This window comes from Adiantum capillus-veneris, chromosome 29, assembly GCF_014529385.1.
Source record: "Adiantum capillus-veneris isolate H3 chromosome 29, ASM1452938v2, whole genome shotgun sequence".
Lineage (NCBI taxonomy): Eukaryota > Viridiplantae > Streptophyta > Polypodiopsida > Polypodiales > Pteridaceae > Adiantum > Adiantum capillus-veneris.
Window position 1 is genome coordinate 38783352 of NC_140959.1, and position 18858 is coordinate 38802209.

The window sequence follows — 18858 nt, forward strand, 5'->3', positions numbered from 1 at the left end:
GAATTGGTGTTCACATTTAGTGAACCCAATTTTAACAAAGCGTGAGGCTTTCCTATGTTTGGGGTTTGTTTCTGCTATTGACACGGGAAGTCACATAAGTTGCAAAGTTAGTCAAAAAATTTGGTGAATTGTGTGAACCCATATGATACAAAATTTAGTAGAAATGAGGCTCAACAAGTTAGACTTCCTAAGTTGAAAATTTTGCATGCTAATGTCCAAGTGAAGACCTCCTTTGAAGCCCAAGTAAGGGCTTGATGCATAAGGTTGGGAAAGAGAATCCACTATCTATCACTTCAATGGACACACAAAACAGAACTTGATGTGCTCTCAAATCAATGGGGACACACACAATCTGAACTTGATGGGCTCTCAAACTAATTTGCATTGACAAACACAACTTCAATCAAGGATAAGGAACATGCTTTATAAGTGAATTAATTAATTTCCACATTATTTTTCTTTATTATTGCTATACATTGTATCATGGCACATCTTCTTGGAGCCCCTAGCTTAGATAATAAGCCACTTCAGGTAGAACATAGCTTGGTTTATAAATACACATACCACATTGAATTAGAAAGCATCAAACATTGAGAAAAAACACTTTAAAAAGAGTAATATTAGTCAAAATACTTTTTCTTTCAAGTAATTGGATGGTACAAAGGATGCTAGCACTATTCTTGCATGGATGAGTCAACTAGATGATTTCTTTCATGATGAGCACTACCCTAAGCGTGAAAAGTGTGCTGCTAGCCATCTCACTGGTTGTGGTGCTCTTTGGTTGGATGCCATGAAGCAACATGGCAAGCATCCACACACATGGCACAAAGTTGAGAAGTCTTTCAAATTCCCTTTTTGGATGCACAATATAAATGTAGAGAATATAGACAATGGAATCTAGTGAGGCAAAGTAGGAACAATGATGTGCAAGCACATGTAGACCGTTTTGGAATAGTCTAATACAATTGGGAGCAATCGAACATGACCCAATGGAGAAGTTCTCAAGAATGTTAACTTTTAAGTCATTGTTTTGGGCATTTTGCAACAATAACCATAAATCCTCCAATAATAATAATCACAAGTACAAGTATGTACCCACGATTTTAGTCTTCACAAGATTCCTTATCGCCACCTCGCGTGATCTTTCATAGGAAGGACACCACAGCCATCAACATGCCTGCTGAGAGAGCTCACAGTTCTTGCACGCAGAGCCTCGTCGAGAGTTGAAAGGCAATAGGAAGAGGGGGCGGGCCAGGGCGGCTTCTCTTCCCCCTTCCCCCCCCCCCCCAAAATAAAGAAAGGATCTAGTCGGACCTCTGCCCTGTTCAAACCCTATCCAGACCTTGACACTAAGTGACACCTATAAATTTAATGCGGGGGGGGGGGGGGGGGGGGGGGGGGGTAATGGGATCGACGGTCAGGGCTGGGGGGGCGGAATCTCGAGGCACACTAAACGTGGCCAGCGGAAAAAGCGAGGCACGTCGGCAAAAAAGCGAGGCTCATGAAACCTGGCCAGTAGGGAAAACGAGGCGTGGCGAGGAGATTTGAACCCGTGACCTCGTAGTCCGAGTTTAGGGTCACATACACTAACCACCTTACCCGCACATGCATTCTGTATCCATAACCGTTTTTATAACGTTATATAGTAAGTTAACATGCATTGCACAATCTGTCCAGGTTTACTGCGTGTCCAAGTTTAATTTTTGATTTGATACTTGCGGCTGCGATCTTCATGGCCTTCGTGCGTGAACTTCTCTGCCTCTGATCCCATTGCTTCCCCTCTTAAATATTATAGGTGTTACTTAGTGCTGCGGGGTTAAGGTTTCCAATTACACGGAGCATGGAAGGCCAGCGTGGCATCAACGCCAGGGTGGAAAAATGCTCGAAAAATACAGTACTTTTGCCACCTTCTTGGCTCGTGTACAATTCCGTACTTATTGAGCTCTGCCACCCTCTTGGGTTCGCGCAAGAGCCTCTTCAGCCGCCATGAATCAAGACATTGAAAGCCCAGTCTTTGCCTTTGTGCAGGTTCGCTTTATTTGAATCATTATCTGCATGCATTTCTGTGCCTGGATGGCTCTTTCTTGCAACTGAGAGAGAGAGAGAGAGAGAGAGAGAGAGAGAGAGAGAGAATCATGTGCACGCAATCAATTTGATATATGTGATGAGGTTATGCGATTCGGCAGTGTGTTCTTATGTTGCATGCTGGAGCAGCAGAAACAAGAAGCTCGCGCCTTCCATCATCGCCCAAATAGAGAGGTCAGGGATCTCCCTCTAACAGATGTTGAGTCTTTGGGTTTCACTGATAGCACGAGATACTTTTAGGACCGGAATAACCACTCTCTCAAACATCCTTCACCGGATGCATTCATGGATGCTCGCAATCTCACTACTAGATAAAACCCCTGACAACACAAGAGATGTTGTTTAGGTCTGGAGTGAACACACTCTCTTCTCAAACATCCTTCACTGGATGCATTCATGAATGCTTGCAATCTCACTACTCGATTTTAATGGACAAGGCATTTTTGTGATTGTGTTTTTAGAAAGCTATTCACTGATGAAGGAGAATGAAGACTAACGAAATAGCCGGATAAAAGCTGAGAACAAATATTAATACGGGAAGAAATATTCAAGGCACCAGCTGAGAACACCCAGAGAAAGGAAAATACTTGAAACTTGATCCTAAAGCTATGCAACTGAAATTGTGCCAATGTCTGTGCATACCAACATCTAGAGTCTCCCTCCAAGATGAGTTGTCGAGATGACTCGAGGACCAATCTAGTATAATGATGACCTGGAAGTTCCCATAAGTCGTCTATGTAAGATATTCATCTAGCAAGTGCCTCAACACATGTGGAGTTGATTTCAAGAGGGCAAATGAGTTACTTTCCACCATAACAGAGGAAGGCACAGCTCAACTAATTACCGGCTCAAACTCCAGGAAGATTAAAGTGATAATCACTGAAGAGTTATAGCAGGTGCTTTGAAGCTATCAGCTCTTGGAGAAGCCATGAGGGCCAGAGAAAAATATAATGTGAATGCTTTCACTCATTCAGGAACAGCTGCAACCTTTAGTGACTTGAAGACGTAGAGTTAGAGCTTCTATTGTGGCTCTATCATCAACATGTTATGGCGACTACCTTTACAAATGTATTGGATGTAGGCTCCAGAAACAAGACCAACAAGCTACACCATGTCCAACCATGTGGTGGCGATTACCTTTACAAATGCATTGGATGTAGGCTCCAGAAAACAAATCAACTTTGCCAACTACATACATGAATCCTCGGCTAAAATGTTGACTTTGAAAGGTGACAAGGTCTCATACTTGGAGAGAGAGCCTTGACAAATCATGGACTGGGCATGGCTGATAATCTGCCTCCAACACCTGAACAAAAAGAATGGCTTGCACCTGAAGAGAACAGACACCAATAAAGGGCGTTAGGTTTGACGACCACATGTAGCATTGCTGCCTTACATCCGATCATCCTAGACATCATAGTGACTAGTGGTCTCTCCATATCTCCCCATCCTAGTAATGGGAGTGGGTGCTTGCTACTCTTGAAAGAATCTCCATGCCTCTCTAGGATCCGGACTCAAGAAAACTACACCGACCTAAAGACGCTCTCTTCTTTCGCCTCATAAGGTGTTAGAAGGTAATCTATACCTGTCAGTGTTGGCATCCCCCGTCGCTACCACTCTTTGTAATCTGGCTTTAGTCTCTCAACACTCATCATCATACCAGCTATTGTATGGTTTAATGCAACTACCATGTCTTTCTGTACCTTAGGAGCGAGGAAAGGCTGTATATGCCACTGCATGAATAATGCCGATCATGGTCTTGTGCTCTTCCCTTGCGAAGTCTACTAGAAAGAGAGATTTTCACTTCCAAAACTTCATGAATTTCTGAAGTACTGAAGCTCTCCTTTGAAGAGAGAGGGACAGAAAAGAGAGAAAGAATTAAAGAAATGAAAGAGTTCTTTATCATCTCGTGAAAGGAAAAAGAGAACTAGCCTATGAGACAAAACTATGTACAAGGTGTCGCTGTCATCCAGGTGTCAGATGATATAACAACAAAATGAGTCTCTGCTATGATGTAGCTGTGTCGGAGACTGGGGATATATGTGTGTGGTATACAAGGCATTAAACTGTTTAGGGTCACAGAAGGGAGCTCTACTCACTATGGTGCTCAGTACATGTGTATCTGAGAGAGTACATGAAGGGGATCGGGGAGCACCACAGACGGAGAGTGAGAGAGAGAGAAGGAGACACACACGATGTGGGTGGGGAGACTGTGAAGTGGCAGCTCCCCCTATACAGTATACTCACTATAAGTATAGGGTAACAGTGGGCGGGTGCCCATGACTTGGGCGACCGGTCAAGGCACATAGGCTTTAACCCCAACAACCTCCCACTTAAAGGCCAATGTGCCTTTAAGCAAGATCTACTAGTGTACAACTAATAGAAGGTGAGGTATTCTCTAAACCTATGCCCACTGACTCTCGATGAGCTAGTGCATCCGGCTCTACTGATAGACAAACATCCCACTGAGGAAGCCACACAGAGCTAGCTCCAAGCTCTGCAAAGAGTCTACAAGAGGTCATGCACTCCTGCAAGTATCGGTCCAATACCTGCAAACCTCCCCTATGCTCTATGCCGAGACCATTCATCGAACAACTAATCAACCCTGCTGCAAATTCTCCCACTACAGCTGCTATGTCGGGCCTCGAGATCAGCATCTCGTACATGAGGACACCGAACGTTGATGCAACCCTAGCAACCTCTACCACCTCCAACTCAGAACTCAACTCATGGCAATCCTGTCCCCTATCATAGAGACCATGGCACTCTGACTCCGAGCTCTGGAGTGACTCCTCGTGCCCACCACATATCACATGTGTACCAAGAGTATCCATCTGTCCTGAATCTGCATCAAGCTCTGGCATAAGCATATCAAGAAATGACTCCACAATAGCCGACATCTCAGCATCCATGTGAGTCATCTCTGTCATCACCTCTGATGACTCATCCTGCTGTGACTCACTAGAGCTGTCCTGCTCTACCTGTGCATCTGTAGACGCAACCTACACAACAAGGTCACTGCTCTGCACTCCATGCAAAGCATCCTGCAACCCATAAGCAAAAGAGACTCGCCTGCTCTCTCGCTCTCTACCTGGCCGCATGATCACAGAGACAACACCGTCTCTCCCGTGATCCACATGCAATGGGTAACCTGTACCACTCCTGGCACCTCTCTCAATCACTAGCGAACCCAAATGCATCACAAAATCTCGCTCTCGTAGCGAAATCTGACATCCACAATCTCTAAGCTGACCAATCGAGATCAAACTCATTGCCAAATCTGGTACATAGCGCACATGTCGTAACAAGTAAGATGCACCACTCGATAATGACAGTCTCACATCTCCTGCACCTGCTATTGCATGCACCGATCCATCGGTCAAACGTACACTGCCAAGCATCCCGCTAGAATAGCTACAAAACCATTCACGATGCGGCGTGACATGAAACATAGCATCTGCGTCTAGCAACCACTGCGAAGGGAGTGCACTATCCACATGTATAGCATCTTGTGCATAGCTCGAGGTAAAAGTGACATCCCCGTCACTAGTATACTTCGACACTACATCTGCCTCAACTGTCAAAGCAACTGAATCCATGGCATCACTACATACATCTCTGAGACTGCCATGTCTCCTACGATGTCGCATACAACGAAAACAGCGCCGTCTAACGTATCCAGAATGACCACAATACCAACATATCACCTGTCGGCGTGCTCGTGAATGTACATGTCTCACACGAGTCCGTGATGACTCAGATCTATCATACATATCATGTAATTTGCGCCAAAGTGCTCTCGAAGTAGTCTCATACATAACAAGAGCATATACAGATTCCGCAAGGTGCAAAGAGAGTGTAGATAGTGCAATCTCCTCTAGCTCCTGCCACTGATCGTCACACATGTTTGAAGGTCTACCTGCATCACCACTCAATGGTCGATGCAACCCTCGCTGTGTCAATGCATCAAGTATACACTCTCTCCATGCTGCAAAGTCTGACCCATCAAACACGCGCATCTGTGAGAGGTCACAATCTGATCAATCACCTGTCTCTGCCATGAGCACAAGTAGCAAGTTAGATAGCAAAACCACCTCACCAACAACACATGGAAACTGTCTACAAATATGGCTAGAAACACAATGTAAAACCTGTGAGACACACTCCAAAATAGAGCTCCCGCAATGTCAATACAAGCCTCGCCTGCTCTAGTATCACACTGCAATCTGTGCGCTAATCATCAAGCCCACACTATGCGGTATCGATGCATACACATGCACAAATCTCCCACCTACAGAGAACACCGCACGCAAATGCTGAGTGCAACCCGCAATCTCTACCTAGATCGCATAAATGATACGCATAAAACTCCTGGGAAAATTTCGCCAGAGTTTCGACGCACAATGGCTATCAACACAAAATAACCATTTTCCTGCAAGCTCAATACAATGAGCAATCAATGCGCATCAAACTACACTCAACATACATGCATAAGCTCTGCAAAACTATGGCAAACAATGCTCGAGATCACAAGACTCTCCCACCCGAGAGCAAACCACTGTCTCAATCAAAGAAAGATACACAACTCCTCACTCTTGCGAGAGTGGATACAAAAACACAAAACTGTGTCCAAACTGACAAAACCTGTCAAAGTGAGAGTAAACACTCGATCACAAACTATGGCGAGAATCTAGGAAAAATCCGACAGAATTTCCTCTGAAAACTGAGCAAAAAACTCAAGTACAATCTCTACCATAAACCATAACACTACTCAATGCCAATGAGTAGAAATGCCAAAATGGCTCCACATTTTCACATACAATGGCAATCGGCACTCAACGTACATCAACGGAGTGACCGCGCATAAGCAAGCGCCAAAAGATTTGCAATCCGGAAACTTGATCAATGCGAAAACAATGCTCTCAAGAGAGCTCACCGGCACTTGAAAGTGCTCGCCAAAATGCATGTATAATGGGCATCAACCATGCGCCATAACCATATGCAAACCATCCACAAAGACCATGAATCCAAGCACAAAATCACTGCCAAAGTATCTTGTGAAAACCAGTGAAAGAAGCTCCACCTGTGTGCTCTAGAAAACTCTCTCTCTCAAGAGACCGCTTCGGTGGTGTGTAAACGCCTCCGTACTTCGTTGCCCAAGTCTACCAAAAAACCCTCAAACCACAAGCTTAACACAAGCTTCAATTGCATCTTCAGCTCAGAATTTATGCACTCAATTTCAAGTATCTCCCGTGCTTCCAAAAGTGCATCAAACTCGCACACAATGCGACAACAGAAAATCTGGAATTTCTGTATACAGTCGGTCTGAGCTGAATATCAGCAAAACGGTGAGGAATTTGCAAAAAATTTCTTCTGCAAAGTTGTAGACCACGTCGAAACGGACGGGCATCGCGGACAGAATTCTCTGATCTGCATTCTACAAGGAGAAAAACGAATCTGAAAACAGTGCTGTTGCGCACATAGTTTTAGGGCAGCACCTTCACTTACACAGAGTCTTCCACACTCCTTTCTGAGCTTCCACAAGAGTATACATCACTCTCAACTGAGCTCACAAGCTCCCATTGCATTCTCACATCAAGTCTTCTGCTTTCTTAATCTCTCTTTCGTCGAGAGCGAGCGAGCTATCGCCTCGAAGCTCTCAAAGCCGTCGTGCTCTCCGCGGTCACCATAGCTCTGATACCAATTGAAGGGGATCGGGGAGCACCACAGACGGAGAGTGAGAGAGAGAGAAGGAGACACACACACGATGTGGGTGGGGAGACTGTGAAGTGGCAGCTCCCCCTATACAGTATACTCACTATAAGTATAGGGTAACAGTGGGCGGGCGCCCATGACTTGGGCGACCGGTCAAGGCACATAGGCCTTAACCCCAACAGTACATCAGCATGAAAAGGCATTCCTAGTTAGGTCCATCATGTGGTAATGAGAGGCTGTAGTGGATTTTAACTTGTCTTTTGCTTTTTTGGCATCTCTCATCTGTTTGACCTTTTTCCTGTTGTACCTTATGTATAGAGCATTCGACGAGACCTAAATTGTATAAGCGACATGGACAGAAGCTCTCGGCGTAAGGCCCTTGAGAGATTGCACAAAAGATTGTCACAGCAAGATAGCCTTCCATCTGCTCCAATATTCCAGGTGGCTGCTCTTATATTAATTCTAAATTAGCATAAAGCTTGTGCAATGTTAATATAGCGTGTAAATTGGGACTTTTTAGCTAAAGTAGAATGTCAAGTGGAACTTTATGGATAAATTGAAGGTCCATTCGAGTTCGAATTTAAATTTTTAAATGGGACGTTATATGTATAGTGAAGAATGCTTATTAAAGTATGAATCTGAAATTTTAAGTTGAGCGATGGAATGCATAGCTGTAGCTCATATAGGACAAAACAAGGCCAAATTTTGTTGATATATATTTCTGCCTCTGGGACTTGAATTCTGGAAATGTAAGCTTTTAGAAAAGGAAGCTAAGCCTGAAAAGCACCAGCTGGTTTTAATGTTTTCAGAGCTTTGAGCAACTCTGTGTGATAACCCCTTTCATTTTCAACCAAGAATTAATTACATAAAACATCTAAAATCCCTAAAGCAGATTTTTTTGTACCTGCAATCCCTGATGCTGCGTTTGGCTGAAAGCTCGCCTAATAGAGAAGAGGAGATTTGGGCAGCCTGCCAGACTGGACACCACGACGCTTTAGGGCAGCAACAAGCCTCTCCTAGCTGACTAGATTCTTCCACCACCCATTTGAGGTTGAGAGGGAGAAGGGCCTTCACAGAGGCATCTTTCCCCTGCAACGGTTCAGGATCAACACCCAGGCCCATTGGTATTGTCCCAGCTCAGCAAGGAAAGGCAATAGTTGAGAGTTAAGAGGAGCTGAGCTGAAATGTGAGTTTTCCCCCTATATTTGGCTGCCCAATGGACCAAAGTGTGGGATAGAATCATTAACTGACTCTTTTGAGATCACTGGGCCCTGGCCAGATAGCTATAGAGCAGGATGATATTAAGAAGGGGGCTATGGACTTTTACAGGCACCTGTTACTCTTCCCTCGTTTAAGATTAGAGATGCATGCTAGGAGTAAGTATGGATTCCTGTACAACATAGCTTTATGAGGGAGATGCGGGCTACCTTGGGTGCAGTTTTAGTGATGGAGTTGGGATGCGTGCTTCAAGCACTAACTTTAAGTACAGTTTCCTTGGAGAAGATTCAGCCTTCTTGGGAAGGCTCTTAGTTGTACGCTCTGCTGCTCTGGCCAGTCCTTGGGGATTCACTCTGCTTAGCAGGTTTTTTGAAGGATAGCAGTGTCTGTGGCAATCTCCTTATGTTCTATGAGGCAGTTTCCCTTGCATAGATAGGCGACTTCCAAAAGTTATGGGTTAGAGGTATTGCAACACCTCACATATGGGTCAGAGATAGCATTCTTTCCAGTAGTGATGACAACCGCTTATGCGCTATTGTCCTCACACCGTTCTTGTTCTTGCTTGTTGTTGAGGCCGTTCACTTTCTGTCTACCAATGAGGTAGCCCTGTTTTGTAGCTTTGATCATTGTGAAGGAGTTGCTAGATGCAGACTTTGCAAATGACGCAGCTTTGCTTTGTTTTTCATGGCCAAGAGGACAACAATTCATAGATTCAAGTAGAATCTCATGATAATTTGTACAGCTTCTGGGTCGTTGATCAATTGGCGCCGGACCTTTTCATTATTTTCTGGAAGGTTCCCTCTCCTTGAGTGGTCTTTCAGAGGTCCTTTTATTTCGATCCCATCTACGCTATGGGGGCTGCCAAGTGGGACTTGATTTCATGCAAGAGCAGAAAATTCCTTAAAAACATCATTACTGGAGAACAGTTTGCCCTTCTTTGGCTGGGGCAAGTGGTGGTAGTTTACTAAATCCTCTTGGTCGTGAAGTGATGTCACCTTTTTTTTTGGGTCCTCTCGAGTTCTTGTATGTGTCGAAGGCTTACCAAGAACTTTCTTTGCTCAGGAAATAATGGACAACCACACGTGCCAAGGTAGCCTAGTTGATTATCACCATGCCCGCCTGATAGGGAGGGACTGAGGATTTTTGATCTAGCAGGTTAAAGAAGAGCAATGTTTCGAAAGCTCATTGTGATGAGGCTCCTAGATGATAACCCATGGAGGCGATGATCCATGGAAGTAATGTTTGCTTCAACAGATTTGGGGAAAAATTTCCTCAGTGGATGGCTGCCATGAGTCTATACCTTGCACTTTCCTTTCAAAGGTGAATATATATATGAGTTCCCTAGCAAGCAGGGGGAGGTTCTGATTGGGATCTGTCACGTGCTTGGAGGTATTGCTTGCAGTCTAAGGCTTGTACAAATTTGGGGATGGCTGGCTTCCTAAAATACAAGAAGAGTTGGGAGTGTGTCCAAGACTATTTTTGAGCTGGCAGAGACAATACAGGGTGAATAGACTAGGTTTGTTGGCCACCATATCCTTGACATGATACGACTTAATCAGCTGCAGGAGACTCAAAGACTTTGCATTCGGGATTGCTTTAGAAAACAGTAGATTGGGTTTCAGATTGTGCACCTCCTGCCTACTATGCTTCCTGAGATGACCTTCACTTTCTGTGCAGTATCTTGGTCAGTCTCTCACATGCTGTACTAGGCTACAAAGGGCAGCTTCTAGCACCTGATTTGTGCGGATTGCGGATCATTTTACACTCCCTTGCCACATTATGATACACCCCCATACCTTCGTAGAGTAATCAAGAGGATAATGCTGGTATAAGCATGAGACTAGGCACGATCATGTGCTGTTTAAGACTTTCCTCAGTGCATTTTATGGAAATCATGCACGAAGATTTTATAAAATATATTAAGTTTACGGGCTAACAATGGTTTTTCTCATAGCAATACACAAGCATGAACCAAGTAGCCGAGTGCTTGGCCATGCTTTAGAAAAATACATTTTGTGTATGTTGAGGCTTCCAATTTGATTGACATTGGGAAAAATATGCACGTATCGAATCCTCCATGGTTCCTATGGCTGGCGTGTTCATTGGTGAAGAAAGCCCTAAATTTCTTGGACATCATTGATCAGAATTTGCAATGTGGGACTTAAAACCACAATTATGCACAATCTCTGGAAAGATACTAGATAATTTTTACAAACTCCGCGAATAGATTAGACTCCTGACACTTCATGGTGGATTGAGTACGTTGGAGAGGGGGAATGGGGAACACATCTGACACACAAACAGCTGCCCCTATATAGCTTAGGGTATTCACAACACCCCTGTCCTCTCGAAAACACCTTCAAAGAAAACGACTCACACTAGCAGGGCCTTGCCTGCGCTTCGCCCAACGCACAAACACTGTGCACAATCCTCAGACAGCGATCACACCGATCTTGCCCTCTTCCAGCTCTTCCACAACTCAACACCTCTCTCTCTTTCTCTCTCACACACAGAGGGGGCCCGGGGGGGCGCACACGCTCTCACACACCGGCACCACACACCCTGGAGACAAGCAAAGAAGAAAGGGGCGAAGGGGGGAAAGATGACACCAAAATCCGGCAATGACAGCTTCTCCTTCAAAGAAAAAAAATACCAAGTACAACATGCATATGGCTTGCTCTCGGCCGCATCATGGCCATCACTGTTTCACACAGAGGGGCACACACCTCCCTCAAAGTTCGACTCTGTCGGCACACACCTCGACGTGAGATTCACCATTGGCTTTGCTCTGACAATAGCTCTGCATCTTGGCAGCTCTCGTTGGCTCCCTCTTCAACAGGGCACTCGCCCTCTCGAGCCGCTTGATGGCGATCTGCCTTCTCACATGCCTTCCATCATCGAGCGTACAAAGGCTCCTTTTTCCTTCCTCTGAAAATCCCGTGCTTGCCAAAAAAAAGCCCTCCTTCCCTCTCTTTGAAAACCCGCTGCCCTCCTTTTCTTCTTTCTTCCCTCTTTTTCCCAAGGCAAAGAAAAAACTTTCTTTATTTGGCAATGAAGCCCGGCGCCACTGCCCTCTCTTTCTAAGCCTTCCCTTTGTTTTTTTTTTCCTCCTCCTTATATCCTTGTGAGCTTACTTTCCTTTTCCTTTTTCCAAGTATAGCCTTCCTTTTTTTCCTCTTGAATTTACAAAGAAGGGACTCTTAGCACCTGATTCGCACGCCATCGATTCTCCATGCACTCGAATTCGCCAAATGAGTTTTCCCGATCACACTACATGGGAACTTCATTGTAGCAATTCCAAACTCCAGCTGTCATCCACCAGTTGATGCCACGCTAGCTCCGGACAATGCATTCGAAAATGGAAAAAAACTTTTGATCTCTTTTTATCATGATTGCCTGCCAACTTGATGTGCGTATCGTTATGCCCATGAATCTGATCGGCGATCCTCAAGTTTTGACTGACTCCCCACGTTGCATGCGATTTTCCATAACCCGAGCTCGCTCAAAAATATCCTTGTTAGCATGCCTATCAACGCCGCTCGGTGAGCACATACCTGACCCCCTGCAAATATTCCATAGGCCATAACTTGCCAGTCTGAGCTCTGAATGGAAAACTGAAAAGACCGGCATGCTCCACAGCTTGAGCTTTACATGCGTATCCATTGATCCCAGTTTTCGCCACCTGTCTGTACCTGCCCTGTCCGTCGGGACCTGCAAAGCATTCCATCTTCGGACAATCATAACTTTCACACCAGGACTCCGTCTGACGAGCCGTCTGGACGGGTGCATAGACCATCTCAAAGACCACATTTTAGAACACTGACTCAGCATTCCGGGCACCTTTACCTGCTTTTCCACCTGGACCATTCTGGGGCCTTTTTGGCCTTAAAAGCCGCATTAGACATATACTTCTGCCCGGACATGCTCTCCCAAGGCCTTCGTTCCTGCTTTAGTCCTTTGCCATGCACGTGCTAGCACGCATAGCTCGCCATAGAGCGTGTTCCTGCACATACCAACTTTGGCTACACCATCATTGCCCACCCCCTTGTTGAACATTCATGTTCAACCACAAACAGGTATATTGCACTAAAAAACTGCCACACCAAAACAAACTCTCTGCACATCACAAAACCACCTAGCATATGTACAAAACCTGGCATCTGCTACCCGTTGCCTTTGTTCATGCGGGTTGCCCAACCCCCTGCTTTACCTGCCATCATCCACTTGGATCAAACACATGGCATTGATCCCCTCCATCCACCTGCCACAACCTCCCATAGTGTTGCATCCCAGCGCATAGCCAATCATCCACATAATTTTCCCTCGGCATGCTTCCAGCATTCATAGGCATAATCTCCACTTCCAAAAAAACACCACCAAAAGCATCATCACTCTCCGAGTGTACATCATCATTCACATTGAACATACCATGCCCTCCCTCCCAACCATATAAAGCGAGATCCTCTTCGATCAAATCCTGCACCTGCTCGACAGCCCACTGCACAGCTGCGTTTATCAGCATCCCCTTCAACCACCATACGCAGACTTTCTTTGACAGCTCGAACAAGTCCACACCCTTGGACTTTTCTTCATGCTCAAAAGAACCACTCCGCTTAGTGGGCAACTTTTTCAACATTGGCACCTTAGTCACCATCGCTTCCGTACTCACCTCCATACCTATCTCTGTCCTCGACACCACCATAGCAGCAGACTTTTGCTCTCCCAAAGAAACCGCCAGCTGCTGAGGGACAGACCCTCGTATCACCTGCATTCTGGTCAAAGCTTTCCCTACAAGCACCTGTGTCTCTTCATCCATCTCACCCACCGGGTCATCAAGCCCGCAATCAGTTTCATCTTCAATGCATTCTTGGCCAAAAGAACCTGTATCCAAGGCACCACCCGTGAAATCCATAGGCGATTGCAACTGCTCTTCTCTTCTATAAGTATCCGATGCCTCTCCCTTGCCATCTTCTTCAACCTGTTCTTTCTTAGCCACAACAACACTCTCCTTCTTGGGAAACCCTTGTATCTGCTGTACGATCAAAGCACCTTCCACAGCTACCTTGATGAGCATCGTCATTAGCATGGTGCCACACAACACTCTCACCTGCATGTCGTCGCTCTCAAGCTCCGACACTATCACTGACTCATCCTTTATAGTGGCGACCACCACATCCTTATGCACATAACAGGGTAACTTCACCTTTACCAACATAGACCCTTCGGATTTTGTCTCCCAGCTCATATCTCTATCCTCATCACTCATTTCGCAAAAGCTTGAGCTTGTAGCCTCATCATCTTCACCATAGGCCGATTCAATATCATCATCATTATCCTCTAGCTGCTCCACAAAAGCTGGACCATCGTCGTGCCCACTTTCGTTATCCAACCCCAAGCTCTCGGCACCTTCCATTTGGCCACGATCTGTTACCCTTTCATACAAGCACTCCATGAGGACAGGCTCCACCTCTTCAAGTTGCACTGGACACTTGGCATCTGCTAACTCCTCTACACACAAGCTCTGTTCAACAAAAGGCTCATCTTCATTGACAAGCTCCTCCACAATCGGCATAGATACTTCACCAACATGTAATTCCCAAGGAACATAGTCAATCATAGGCCTTATCCTAATAGGCTCCACACTTCGCATCATTGGCACCATCCTCGATGGGCCCATAGAAGAAACTGCTGCTTCAACATGCACACAATCTGCTAGCTTTAACAAGCCTAACTCAAGCTTTCTTTTCATCTTCCTGCTCTTCACCTGGGCAACTCTAACTGCCTCGGCATAAGTCTTTGGCTCTTCATCATGCACCTTATCTCGAACGCGAGGACACAGGCAAGCTAGGAATTTCTCCAGCTTGAAACCATCCGCATTGACCACTCCGGTGATAGCCGCTAAATCCTTCCAACTCGCTTCCAACTTTTCGACGAAAGCATCAAAATTTTCACTTACTTCTTGCCGTAGCCCTTTGATCTTTGCATCCGCTTCAGCAGCTGACACCACTTTGCAAAACTTAGAGAGAAACTGCTCTCGAAAACTAACCCAATCCTGCTTAATTGCAGCTTCTAAACCATCGAACCAGGCTTTTGCTTTACCTCGCAGCACCAACGGAACTGTCTTCAGCTTTTCTTCATCACTCCACATTTGCGATGAGAGCATAAATAACTCGAAATCTGCCAGCCACTCATCCTCATCTTCTTCACCACTGAAAATCGGGCCAACACTTTGCCACATTTTTGCTTATAAACGTATCACCAGGGAGCAATCAGTGTGCTCCTCCGTGGGGGACACCAGAAGATGGAGAGGGGAATGAGGAACACACCAGACACACAAACAAATCCCCCCCCCAGTCTGAGCTCCGAATGGCAAACCGAAAAGACCGGCATGCTCCACAGCTTGAGGTTTACATGCGTATCCATTGATCCCAGTTTTCGCCACCTGTCTGCACCTGCCGTGTCCGTCGGGACCTGCAAAGCATTCCATCTTCGGACAATCATAACTTTCACATCAGGACTCTGTCTGGCTAGCCGTCTGGAGGGGCCCATAGAGCATCTCAAAGACCACATTTTAGAAGATTGACTCAGCATTCCGGGCACCTTTACCTGCTTTTCCACCTAGACCATTTTGGGGCCTTTTTGGCCTTAAAAACCGCATTAGACATATACTTCTGCCTTGACATGCTCTCCCAAGGCCTTCGTTCTTGCTTTAGTCCTTTGCCATGCACGTGGTAGCACCCATAGCTCGCCATAGAGCGTGTTCCTGCACAGACAACTTTGGCTACACCACCATTGCCCACCCCCTTGTTGAACATTCATGTTCAACCACAAACAGGCTTATTGCACTAAAAACTTGCCACATCAAAACAAACTCTCTGCACATCACAAAACCACCTAGCATATGTAAAAAACCTGGCATCTGGTATCCGCTGCCTTTGTTCATGCGGGTTGCCCAACCCCTTGCTTTACCTGCCATCATCCACCTGGATCAAACACCTGGCATTGATCCCCTCCATCCACCTGCGACAACCTCCCATAGTGTTGCATCCCAGCGCATAGCCAATCATCCACATAATTTTTCCTCGGCATGCTTCCAATGCTTCCAGCATTCATAGGCATAATCTCCACTTCCAAAAAAACACCACTAAAAGCATCACCACTCTCCGAGTGTACATCATCATTCACATTGAACATACCATGCCCTCCCTCCCAACCATATAAAACGAGATCCTCTTCGATCAAATCCTGCACCTGCTCGACAGCCCACTGCACAGCTGCGTTTATCAGCATCCCCTTCAACCACCATACGCAGAATTCCTTTGACAGCTCGAACAAGTCCACACCCTTGGACTTTTCTTCATGCTCAAAAGAACCACTCCGCTTAGTGGGCAACTTTTTCAACATTGGCACCTTAGTCACCATCGCTTCCGTACTCACCTCCATACCTACCTCTGTCCTCGACACCACCATAGCAGCAGACGTTTGCTCTCCCAAAGAAACCGCCAGCTATAGAGGGACAGACCCTCGTATCACCTGCATTCTGGTCAATGCTTTCCCTACAAGCACCTGTGTCTGTTCAGCCATCTGGAAAACCCCCAAAGAAGGAAAACCCACAACAAGAAGTCGATACATCAGGGTGAACACCAATGTGTTCAAGTATGAAAAGGCTCTAAAAGCAACATAAGAAAGCTGATAAAGGTCAGGCGATATATCCCCAACCGCGAGGGCAAAGCGCAAGGATTGCCGAAGAGACATCTTGAAGTAGGGGAAAGGGTCCAGATCAATGCGTTCAAACATGCAAGAGTTGTGTTGGCGCCAAATACTCCAAAAGGTCCAATATTTGACCCATGTGAAGAAAGTAGCAAAAGGCTTTAACGCCGGCGACATGAATCCAAAAAGCCAGAATTTCTTTTGAAAGACCGTTGCGGGAAAACCGAGACGCATGAGTGTAGAAACCCGAGCAATAAAGACTCTAGTACAACGACAATCCCACTGCAAGTGTTGAACAGATTCTTCGGAAGTAGAGCAACGAACGTAGTGTGAGGAGCTGATCCAACGCTTTTGCAAAAAAGAACCAACTGGCAGCACGCCCATCAAGCAACGCCACAGAAATAGACGTTCCTTAAGAGGCAAATGGGTCTTCCAAATGGCAGTAAGGGGTTTCTGCCACCACTGGGTGGAACGCTGTAGTGACCATAGGGCATTGCAGTAGTCCGCAAGCCACGGATCGGGCAACATAATGTTGTAAACCTGTCGAGCAGAAACTGTAGTGAAGTTGAATTGATGTAGTCGCCAATCCATGATGCGGCCTCCATCAGTCAGAGGTGGAATGGAGAGTAGGTCAGCCAACATGAGGTCGATAATGCATGCCTAAACCAAAATTGCGTGCCATCTCGTCAAAACGAAGCACATTCCCTTCTGAATGCACGACATCGGCAACCATACGCAGCCCAAGACGAGAAAGAAAGGAAGCCTGGCGTGGGAAGCTGTCCACCAAAGTCAACGGGAATGCCCTGCTCCAATGAATGCTTTCCAACCGCAAAGAGTTACCTTCATGCTCGGTGCGACCAGCCCATGTCAAATGGAAGGTGACCTTTTTCCAATCCGATATCAAAGCAGAGATGAGAGGACAGCCAGGAATATGTCCATCAAGTTTCCCAAACACAAACTCCCAAAGAGATGAATGCCAGTGGCCAAATGAGGAGCTAACCACATGCTCACATAAGAAAGCAACCATCATTGTCCATGGTTGTCGCTGCTCAACAAGCGTGGGCAAAAGCGATGCTTTTTGAGCAAGAGCATGTTTGCGCAAATCCAAGATGTTAAGGCCACCAAAGCGCTTTGGACTGCAAACCTTGTCCATGGACATCAAGCGCAAACCACATTTGTTAGCCTTTGTATGCCATAAATGCGACAATATAGACGACTGAAGAGAGGTAAGTCGGTGTTGCGGCCAAGGCAACAAGGGCAAATAGAACCGAACATATGCCATCATGATTCTCTGTACAATGCGGAGCCTGCCATGTAGTGGCCAAGTAGACAATTTCCAATAATGGAGTTTGATATTGAGACGATGCATAACCCATTCAATCTGCTCAGTGCCAGTAACATGCCAGCCAATAGGATATCCCAAATGTCAGGTAATTTCATGCGGAGGCACAATCTTTCCAGGCCACAAAAGCTGATGCCAAGCTTGTGCGTGAAGAGGCAAGAGATTAGACTTGTAGAAGTTAACTTTAAGACCAGCAGCAAGACCAAACAAGTCCAGCGCATGCATACTTTCGTGCATGTCCTCTAGAGTATTCTTGGGCGTGAACAAGGAGTCATCCGCATAGGCCTGCCCAATGAAATTCTGGCCTGAAGGCAAATGTAATCCATGAAGGCGGCCTTGGGAGATCAAGTGATCCAAGTGTAAAAGCAGAGGGTGGGTAGCAATGGCAAATAACAAGGTACTAAGCGGGCAGCCTTGTCGAACTGAGCATCCAAGAGACCAAGAATCTGTCACTTCGCGTGCAAGGATCCCTGAGGTCGTACTGCGAGCCTATAAAAAATACACAATATGCGCTAACTTTGGGCCAAAATCCGAGACACTGCATGACATCCGCAATATAATCCCAGTGGACAAGTGTCAAAAGCCTTATATATGTCAACTTGCATCACAAGCACATCCTGTTGTGTATACTTAGCAAATTCCATACCCACCAGGATATTGGCCAAATTGTCCATATTTGGCGACGAGGGATAAATCCGTACTGCGCCTGATGAAGACCTGTAAAAAGATAATCTTTGCTATCATTTTGGCCAAAATCTTATAAATGATGGGCATAAGGGTAATAGGCC

General features: G+C 45.8%; 1 protein-coding gene across 2 annotated transcripts in view; it reads left to right on the forward strand.

The window, feature by feature from the left end:
- The first annotated feature begins 1818 nt into the window (after positions 1–1818).
- Positions 1819–18858, forward strand: part of LOC147419065 (uncharacterized) — a 182548-nt gene continuing 165508 nt past the window's right edge. For both annotated transcript variants that reach the window (XM_086506150.1, XM_086506151.1), the window contains exons 1-3: positions 1819–2028; positions 2187–2259; positions 8119–8241. In XM_086506150.1, coding sequence (XP_086362276.1) covers positions 2203–2259; positions 8119–8241 — 180 coding nt within the window. In that variant the 5' untranslated portion in view covers positions 1819–2028; positions 2187–2202. The remainder of the gene's footprint in view (positions 2029–2186; positions 2260–8118; positions 8242–18858) is intronic.